This window comes from Lipotes vexillifer, unplaced genomic scaffold, assembly GCF_000442215.2.
Source record: "Lipotes vexillifer unplaced genomic scaffold, Lipotes_vexillifer_v1.1 scaffold1321, whole genome shotgun sequence".
NCBI classification, from domain to species: domain Eukaryota; kingdom Metazoa; phylum Chordata; class Mammalia; order Artiodactyla; family Lipotidae; genus Lipotes; species Lipotes vexillifer.
In genome coordinates, this window is record NW_006785943.1 from 369,541 (window position 1) to 379,550 (window position 10,010).

A 10,010-nucleotide genomic window follows, 5' to 3' on the forward strand; every position below is an offset into this window, starting at 1 on the left:
TTTGGGCCCCCCCCCCCCACCCAGGTCAGGGCCGTACCCTTGGCAGCCGTGATTGTTGAAGTTCTGAGCGCAGTCCACCAGCTGCTGCTCGGCCTGGAGGGAGGAATGCACGCCCGGTGAGCTGGGCGCCTCCAGCGCCGTGCCTCCCGAGCCGACCCACGCCTGCGGCCCCGCCCACCCAGACCCAAGGTCACCAGATGGTAAGCTCCCGGAGGGCAAGGGCTGTCTCCCCAGCAGCCGGCCCCGTCGGGGAGAAGCTCAGCGACGGCCTGGCAGCCAAGCGGGCAGGTGAGAGGGAGTGGGGGGCCCTGGCGGTGTGCACGTACGTGCGGCTCCTGGGGTCCCGTGGTGGCAGATAGGAGGGGGAGGGGACAGGCCTTCCCTCAAGCCGGTTCCTGGTGGCCTGCACCAGCCTTGCCGGCCCCTCTTCCCCACACAGGAGGCAGCGGCTGGGCAGCACCCCTCACTCCGGGGGCTCAGGGGTCCCGGCTCGCTCTTCCCTGCCTGAAGGTGACCAGCTTGAGAGGGGGCACAGCTCCTACAGGGCTGCCTCCCAGGCAGGCTCTGCTCTCGGAAGGCCCCAGGTGGCCACACCGAGGAACACCCCGACCCACCCAAGGATGAGCCCTTGGGCCATCTCTTCAACAAGCCTCATTCCTTCTGAAGTGTCAGCTGAGGTCTGCACGTCCGTAAGGCTGGGACACCTGAAGTCCAACTGAAATGGCACTGTCAGCTAAAGCCACAAAGAAGCCTGACGGCCCAGGTCTGGCCCTCCGAATCAGGCCTTGGAGCGAAGCTGTGACCCCTCTCCCGCATCCCTCCCCCAGCAGCACAGCCGATCGCTCACCAGAGAGGGCAGCCTCCCAGTTGCTATGGCAACAGCAGACTCCAGGGCCCCGGTGGTGGAGAAGGTCCAGCAACTGCCGCAGCTGCCCTAGAGGCCAAGGGGAGGCGGAGGGAGGTCAGGGACCAGGACCCCTCGGGCTCCCGTGACTTCGGCTGCCAAAGCCCTGGCCCACAACGTCCACTCTGACCCTCACGAGGCCCGCGAGGCGGGCATCCTTCTCCGCGTGTTGCAGATGAGGAGGTCGAGGCTCGCACAGGGGAAGCAGGAGCAGCCACCACTGCCGAGAGCCCGTGCACTCCCGATCCTGGCCTCCCACTACCAATCCCCACCGGCCTACACGGCCAGAGCCCTCCCTCCCGACCCCATTCTGTGCTCTTCTGTTCTTCGGAAGCTTTTTTTGGCAGGCGGGATCTTAGTTCCTCGACCAGGGATGGAACCCATGCCCCGGCAGTGGAAGCACAGAGTCTTAACCGCTCGACCGCCAGGGAAGTCCCTCTACTTCTGAATCTTATGCTGGCTCCTCTTCTTCCCACTGTCTTCCAACAGAAGGACTCGCCAGAGTCCTGTTTCTAGAAGCTTCTCTCTCACCTTTCCACCTCCAATCTCACCCACAGCCCCAACTGTTAAACTGACAACTCCCCAAACGCTCAGCCCTCACCTCCACCCAGGCCCAGACACCCTGTCTCCCAGATGATCCCACCCGTATATGCCCCAAACCCCTCAGACTCTGCGTGTCCTGCCCCATCCGTCCATCTCCCCGTCCTCTGCCACAGTCACTGCCACTGCCCAGCCACCTTCCTCCCGGCACCTCCCGAGGGCTCAGAGTCGGGCGCTGAAGCCTGCCAGCCTGGTTCAAACCATGGCTCTGCCCCACACCCACCGTGCAACCTGGGCGAGCTGCTGCCCCCTCTGACCCTCGGTCTCATCATTTGTAACGTGGGAACAGCCATGCTTGCCTCACAGGGCTGTTTGTCAGAGGGGTAGATGAGATCCTGCCCGTCGTGCAGTTACCCCACGGGCTCCGTAATATTAGCTGCTGTTTGTGTTTTTCTCTCAGCCGCATCTTGGTCTCTGTTCTGCCCCTCGCTGGTTCAGTCTTCCATATTTTACTTCTGAAATGTCTCCTAAGATTCCCTTCCTCACTGTCCTTGTCGAGTCCTCACTGCTTGTCTCCCTGGAAAGAGCCTTCACCGTACCCCGGGCCCCAGTTCTTCCTCTCAAAGCCTTCCCTCGGCAGGGAGGGAGGGCCTGGTCAGACCGTCTCTGGCTGGTCAGAGGCTGGGCTTGGCCACCACTGCAGGAGGCAGGGCAGGGCCGAGTGGCCAGCACTGGCCTTGAGCAGAGACCTGGATGGAAGGGCCCTCTGTCATCTGCTTGCCTTGTACCTTCAGCGCTTCCTCCTCTGTAAATTGAGAAACCCTCAAGGCTGCTGAGCTAACGTCAGATCCGGTCACCGTATCTGTAACCGCATGGTGTCTACAGCGAGAGACCACACACATCCATGAGGGTAATCGCCTTGTTCTGGCCCCTCCGCCCTGGGGCTCCGTCCTGCCCGAGGGTCAGTTAAGACAAGGACCCAGAACGTTCTTGGCAGACTTCCCCTTCTCACCTGCCCGTGGAATTCTCAGATGGTCTAAAAGCTGCCTTTGGGGCTTGGGGCAGAGGGCTGACTTTATTCTACCCCTCCGACTGCTGTGAGGGGAGACTTGTTTTGGCTTCCGGGTGCTGGTTTAAACGTCTAGATCACTAGGCAGGTTCTGGGAACCCAGTGAGCCTGGGAGGATTTGGAGCTGTGCCATGCGGCTTTAAGGAAAGGGAGAAAACGTTTCTCATAGAGAGTTTCAGTGGAAAGCAAAGTGTTTCCAGGAGGGAAACCTTCACTCGTATTTCCTGGGATCGAGAGGTCGGCATCTTCCTGAAGAAGCCCACTGCACTGTCACATCCAGGGGACAGCAAGGGGTAGGTCCAGACTCTCCAGGACAGAGCAGTGTGCTGGGACCCTCCAGCCAGCGGCCGGGTCCTCACCTCTGTGAGTGCGGGGAAGACGCCGCCACTCCCCTTGCCAGGCATGCTGTGCCCTGTGGTGGGGTGCTCATGAGAACACGTCTGAAATGCTGGGTTCCATTCTGTTCACTAACCACCTGCAGCTCCCCTGTGGGAAAGCAGCCAGCCAGGGAGGGGCTGGGCCCTGGTGCCTTGTGCAGCGTATGGAGGACGGGGAAGAAAAGGTGTGTGGGCAGTAGGAACGGAGTCCCGGTGTGCAGTTACTGAAGGGCACAGGGAATGTGATGTTTTGGGTGGCTGTAGAGGAGACCTAGGGCCAATGGGGAACTTGACACAGTGGGTGGAACAAGGGGGATGGGTAAACTTCAGCCCAGCGAAGAAATACGCTTTCATCCCCCAGAGCGGTCCATAAAAACAATGACCTCCCAGCCTTTCAGAGGAAGGCAGCTAGAGAGATGATGAGAAAAAAAACAGAGTTGGGGATATACTCTCTGTGTTTTGGGATTCTTTTGAGTTTTTCTTCCTGGCATACTGCCTGAAAATGTGGCTATTTGGTGTGTGTGGGGGGGAAAGGTGGGGATTGTCATGCATACCTGATTTTTCACTGGTGAGACAAAATTTCCTTTTTTCCGCCAGTCCATGGAGGGTGGGTAGGGACCAGTACCCCGAAGGTAGTTAGCTTTGGTGGCTGAGCAATTCTGAAACAACGAATTACATTTTTTTCAGGGGGAAGAAGAGAAACCGTTTTGATGGAAAAGTATGTAATTAAAGTGGAATCACCAAGAGAGAATAAGAAAGACTGTAGCTGTCAGAACCATCCCACCTCCACCCATTGGTTCCAAATGCTAAATGACAGGTCCTTCTGGGAGCCCAGATTGGGGGTAGTTAGGACAGGGTAGGCGGATTTAGCAAATAAAGATACAGTTCACCCAGTTAAATTTGAATTTCAGATAAATGATGAATAAGTCTGTAGTGTCTGTCCTGTGCAATATTTAGGATATACTTACGCTACAATATTATTTGTTGTTTATCCGAAATTCAGTTTTAAGGGGCAACTGTACTTTCTCCAGCAGCTCTAAGTTTGGGGTCTGCATGAGGCCATGAGCATGGACTGACGAACTGCTGGGAGCTGATATGTCTGGATCCCCCAAGAACCTGGGGGCCCCCCAGCTGCAGCTGCGGAGGGGCCGAACCGCTGTGGAAGCAGAGCAGGCTGTGAGCTGATTCCAAAGGTCTGAGCGAAAACACTCAGATTTGGTCACAATGAATAACGCCCACCTGAGGCTCTGACCAAAGATACTTGCTCTTTAATTCAGCAAAGCTCATGTCTGAAAACTGGTTCGGTCCCACTGAAAAGGAGAAGGAAAAACCATAAACAAACAAAAAAACACAACAGAAATGAGGAGCTCAGTAAGTCACTAACAAAGAGAAAAAATAATGAAAGCCCACGTTCACGTGTGTCCGATTTACAGCCCCTGCAACTTGGCGCCTTTAAAATTTTAAATGTCATGTACAGCTGACCCTTGAACCGCGTGGTTTGAACTGGGCAGACGCACTTACACACAGGTTTGTTTCAATAGTAAATACTGCAGTGCAACATGATCCCAGGTTGGTTGGATCCTTGGATGCAGAACCGTGGAGACAGAGGAACTGGGTATACAGAGAAACCGTGTATATGGAGGGCAGACTATAAATTATACTCAGATTCTCAGCTGTGCAGAGGGTCGGTGCCTCTAACCCCGCATTGTTCAAGGGTCAAGTGTAATTCAATATACCAAGGTCAACCTCACTGTGCTGCAGAATTCCCTGGGGAGCTTGCCTTCTCTTTCTTTCTTTTTTTGTATTATTTATTTATTTATTTTGGCTGCACCAGGTCTTAGCTGTGGCACGCGGGATCTTTGCTGCGGCATGTGGGATCTTTTAGTTGCAGCATGAGGACTCGGTTGTAGCATGCATGCGGGATCTAGTTCCCTGACTAGGGATTGAACCCGGCTCCCCTGCATTGGGAGCGCAGTCTTACCCACTGGACCACCAGGGAAGTCCCGTGGGGGAGCTTTTCCACAGTACAAATGTCTGGGCTGCACCCTGGAGATGCAGACGTAATGGGTCTGGGGTGGGGCCTGGGCACCCATATTTTTAGATACCCCATCAGTGAGTCTGGTGAACGGCAGTGTACAGCACCAGCAGACCTGCGCCAAGTGCCTGCCCACCTGACACCTCCTTCAGTCTTCCTAACCCGCGAGGGGAGCGTTATCCTCTCTATTTTACAGTCAAGTAAAACTTCAGAGCGGGGTCACACAGTCAATACTGGGCAGAAGTGAGATTCAAGCTCTGGTTTCCTTCCACCTCATGCTTTTGCCCACAATACCAACTTAGCTGACACTGCCGTCATTTCTGAGCCCTCAGTATACACGCAGTGTGTGTGTGTTTCTAGTGAAACTAACCCGGAGGGAAGGCAGATGTCCTAAGAGGCTGCTTATGAGTCCAGGGCATGTCTCTAAAGAAGCTGCCCTGACAGCGATCCAGGGGCTTAGCATCTGGGCTGGACTCGCAGATGGCAGGAACAGGGCAGGGCTTCTGTACCCCTCCCGTAAACTTCACAACCATCCAGGGGTACCAGCATTGTCCTAAAGCTACGACCCCTTGAATCTCAGAGAATAATGGCGGAACCAGAATCTGAGGTCAGCCAAGCCCAGCTTCAGAGCCTGGTTTGCTGCTCCGTCCACCCCAAGCCCCTAGTGGGCCCTTTAATCAGTGGCACCACTAATTGATTTCCTTCCCCATCTGAGATGCTCCCTCCTGCCATGGGCGAGAAGCCCGCAGGAAAGGTGTCCCCACGGTACTTTTGAATGTGTGGTTCCCGGCGTTGTGGGCATTGATCTTCCTCCAGTTGCTGACAAACGCCTGCAGCCTGTGGTGGTACTCCTCCGAGCTGTATTTCTTTTGGTGCTGAAACAAAACACATCAGCAATAAGTCACAGAAACAGGATGCAGCTCACCAGAGGGAGACAGTTTTGTTTTCTAAGAGGAGGACTGGAGGTTTTCTTTCTGCCACGATTCTCAGGTCAAATCTGTATCACAGGCAGGACACTGCCCTGGGTCTCTGTGGTGAAAGTCAGGAAGTTACAAAGCAACCCCCCAGCTGCCTCTAGGGACCTGTGGCCAGAATGAAGCCCATGCAGCTGCCAGAGAGTCAGCCAAGAGACCAAGAGGCCCTGGTGAAGGACCTGCCAAGTGCAGGCCACCTCTGGACGCCGCAACTGGTACTAGGTCAAGTTAATGGCAGAAAGCACCATTTTTCAAAAATACGCACACTAGTGTTTTCCAACTGATTTTGCAGCAAGCACACAATGTGACGTGAATACAAAATACAGAAATGAATCTCAAGGCTTGAAAGGCTGCTAGCCAACTTCATCACTGGGGACCACTGTTTGGAAGGAATTCACTTAACTGAATCTTTCCCAGTGCTTGACCGATTCCCAGTTGGGAAAGACCCAGGGAGATGGGGTTGGAAAATCCCTCTTCATTATCTCAAATCCAGCACAGTTTCGGCTGATAACAGGAGACTTAGTGAAGTGAAAAACTTCAGAAAGAAGCTGGACGCTGACCTGCAACATCCATGACTTAAAGTGAAACTTCACTGCAAAAAGAAAAAAGAAAAAGAAAAAAAATTAGGCCTGGCTGTCTTGCAGTAACGTCTATAGCCAAGTAGGGCACAGCAGAACTGATTTGCATTTTAGGGAACTGGGCTAAATTTAAAGCACCAGAAATGGTGTCATCGAATGGTGAACGCGAAGAGGAACTCACTCTTACCGCTTTTGTACTCCAAATTAATTTTGAAAAACTACATGCCGTTAACCTATGGTATTAAAAGTCAGGATAGTGGTGATCCTTAGCGGAGGTACAGAGGGGGCTTCTGGGGTGCTGGTGATGTTCTATGTCTTCATCTGGGTGCTGGTTTCACGAGTATGTTTCGGTTATGAAAATTCATTAAAATGCATATTTAATGATTTGTGCATTTTTCTGCGCTATACTTCAGGAAGAAGTTAATTTAAAAACCTATATATCCCAAGTGTGGGCGAAATTTTGTTAAAGGGACAGATGGTAAATATCTTAGACTTCTCTACAGTCTGTTACAACTACTCAACTCTGCCCTTGTGTGTGAAAACAAAGGGGTGTGACTGTTTCAATAAAACTTTATTTACAAAAAACGGGCTGGCCAGTCATTCGTAGACCCCTGCTATAGCCACCCTTGTACATTTTTAAGTTATCTAAAAACTGCACTTCAAATTTTCATAGCTGCAAAGGGATGTATTCCAGCTTATTGTAAAGAATGACATATAAAAATAAGACTGTTACATCATTCTTTTGAAGCTGGCCAAAAGGATCCATGGTACCATCATGATTTGATATCCACCATCAATAACATGAACAAGCCCTTCTATAAGAGCTGGATATTTTAGATAGTTTCTTTTTCTCCTTGAACTCCCATCTCCACCCACATCTCACAGAATTTTACCCTAAGGGAGTATCTGTTTATACTTGGTCGCTCTAGCATCCTTTTATGCAACAACAAGAACAGAAAGTATAAATTTAAATTACTTTTACTCCCTGTGACCCATATACCTCCGACTATCATAAAAATTTATTCTGGATTAAGTCATCATCATCACCATCATTATTAACACTGATTACAACATGTCAAATATACCTTATGAAAAGGATTTGTTAAACATAAAAAGTAAACTTGTATTGGAAAGGCATCTCTTAATGAGGTGAATTAAACTTTACTAACAACCCCCCTCCCCATGGATTTATATATTCATGGGTGAATATTACCGATTTTCTTGAATGGGTTAGCATTAATTCTGGTCTTTGTCTCAGCCCTTTAAAAGGGCTGAGAAATTCTGCTCAAATAAACAGGATTGTTCATTGCTTATTGCTTCTGGGAACAGAAGGCAATTTTTAGAGCAATGTCACTCAATTCCTTGCACTCCTTCCTACGCCCCAAATCACATGGTGCTCTATTACGCAACATTATTTCTAGGACCCCGGCAGCTGATAACTTCGGTGAGGTCCTCTCTTCTCTTGGAAGTAAAGGGTTTGGAAATAGATTCCCTGTCTGTGCCGGTATCACTTGGAACTTTTTTGTGTTTCCCCACTGATCCACACCCCACAGTTTGAAGATCACTGTTGTATGGAATTTAGGATCGCCCCTTGTGGGTCACAGATCTGTTCCAGAAAGCAAGTGACAGCCATTTTCCCTGGGGAAGAAATGCACATTTCCCCAATATATGCCCTGCGTGGGGTTTCAGAGGATTGCAAATCCTAGTTAAGGCCCTGCTACAGCTGATGGCTTCAGAGGGAGACAGATCTCAACTTAGGACCAGGATTTAAGGCAGATGGAGTTTAGGACAACTGACCAGTGTTTGCCTCCAGAGGTTTCAAAAGCAACAAGCAGGTGTGAAAACCCAGTATTAGTTCTCATTCGCTGGAGGTCAGCAGAAGAAAAAGCCAGGATGATCTTGGGTGAGAAAGATCTCTGGTGACCCTTCACCCCAACCTCAGATAGATCCATTTCAATCCATTGTGACTTTTGGAAGAAAGCACAACATCCTTTATGTACCGCCCTGTCTCGGTGACCACGTGGGAGTATCTAGAACAGGGATTAGCCTGTTTTTGTATGGCCCACGAGCTAAAAGTGTTCACACTTTTAAATGGTTTTTAAAAAATGACATTTTGTAGCACCTTAAAATCATTTGAATTCAAATTTCAGTGTCTATAAGTAAAAGTTTCCGGGAATACAACCCACTTATTCATTTGCACACTGCCTATGGCTGCTTTCAACACAAGTAGCTGCTACAGAGCCTGTGTGGTTCACAAAGCCTGAAATATTTACTATCTGGCCCTTCACATAAGGAAAAGTTTGCCAAGCCCTGCTTTGGTGTTAAGATGGCTTCCAGCACCAGCCCTCCTCCTCCACGCAGGCCACAGCCAGGGTAAAGCAAAACCCCGGCTTGGGGGCAGCTGGGTTTTCCTTAGGTTGGGACTGAGCTGGAGCTGGGCGTCCTCCCAGGTCTGCAAGACTGGGGGACTTCCTTGGACAAATGGGTCGGGAGGAATAAGGCAAGATTCTGGTCGAAAAGATTCAGCCCCAGTGATCTCTGTCCCATCCCCAGGCTGCTCTCTGGCTACAATTCTTTGTCCTCAGGGTGAGGGGGCTGGTGGTCTGCTGAGGTCAGAGCCTGTGGGCAGTGGGCAGAGGCTGAGGGTGGGGAGTGGCAGGGCAGGAGGGAGGCTGCAGGGGCGAGCCTTCAGCTTGGGGAGGTGGCTGGACCCCCAGCAATAGAAGGGGTGTAAGAGCAGCATGAAGCTGGGACACTCACAGTCCACCTGGCCATAAAGGGGAGCCCTGGGGCTGGACCTTACCACCCTGAGCCCTTGGAACAAACACCCTCAGTCTTCAGGGGCTCAAACTGCTATTGCTCTAAGTGCAAGTCACTCCTCCAAACAGCCCGTCCAGCCCATTGTACAGACAGACTCTCAAGGCACCTCTGGGGATCCCCTATGTGCCAAGTCCCTGGAAGCTACTAGGAAAGGCTGGAAAGTCCCTGCTTGCCTCCGGCAGGGGCAGATCAACGTCCTCTAAGTCTCCAGGAGGGGGGTGGAGGGCAGAAGGGGCCGCAGACTGCTGTGGCGTACTAGTCTCTGCAGCGCCCCGAGCAAGGGGGATCCTGGGCACCTAGCCACCCGCTCCTCTGCTCACGCGAGACGCCCGCCCTCCAAACCTCCCCCTCCTCCCGCCCCCCTCCCCGTCACACAGGTCACCCTGGCTGGATCCCGGTTCCCGACCCGCAGAGCCCTTGAGCCTCGGGCCTGGGAAATGCGCTGCCCGGCTGCTCCCGAGCCCAGAGTCCCCACCCGCCCAAGGTCCCCCGAGTCTCCGACCTGCCGGGCCCCTTTCCGGGGGCGCTCGTCTCCGTACCTAGGGAGCTCACTGCCAGGTCGGCGGCGCCGCAGGCGGTGGGGCCCAGGAGCCAGGCTCCGGCGCAGAGCAGCGGCAGGATGGCCCACATCGTGGCGGTGGCTGCGACTCGGCCGGCGCACTGGCTCCGGAGGCCGCCGGGCAGGCAGCCAAAAGCCGCCTCGCGGGGGCGGG

The 10,010-nt window shown here is 52.7% G+C and overlaps 1 protein-coding gene across 3 annotated transcripts in view; it reads right to left on the minus strand.

Annotated features, from left to right (window-relative positions):
* Nucleotides 1–10,010, minus strand: part of CTSH (cathepsin H) — a 28,705-nt gene that overhangs the window by 9,726 nt on the left and 8,969 nt on the right. Inside the window, exons 4-10 of one of the 3 annotated variants that reach the window (XM_007458334.1) lie at nucleotides 9,837–9,944; nucleotides 6,460–6,491; nucleotides 5,695–5,800; nucleotides 4,130–4,200; nucleotides 3,445–3,549; nucleotides 848–934; nucleotides 38–93 (exon numbers count right to left, since the gene is read on the minus strand). In XM_007458334.1, coding sequence (XP_007458396.1) covers nucleotides 38–93; nucleotides 848–934; nucleotides 3,445–3,549; nucleotides 4,130–4,200; nucleotides 5,695–5,800; nucleotides 6,460–6,491; nucleotides 9,837–9,927 — 548 coding nt within the window. In that variant the 5' untranslated portion in view covers nucleotides 9,928–9,944. Of the gene's footprint in view, nucleotides 1–37; nucleotides 94–847; nucleotides 935–3,444; nucleotides 3,550–4,129; nucleotides 4,201–5,694; nucleotides 5,801–6,459; nucleotides 6,492–9,836; nucleotides 10,005–10,010 lie in introns of those variants that run through there. The other 2 variants (XM_007458335.1, XM_007458336.1) reach the window with 2 other exon arrangements.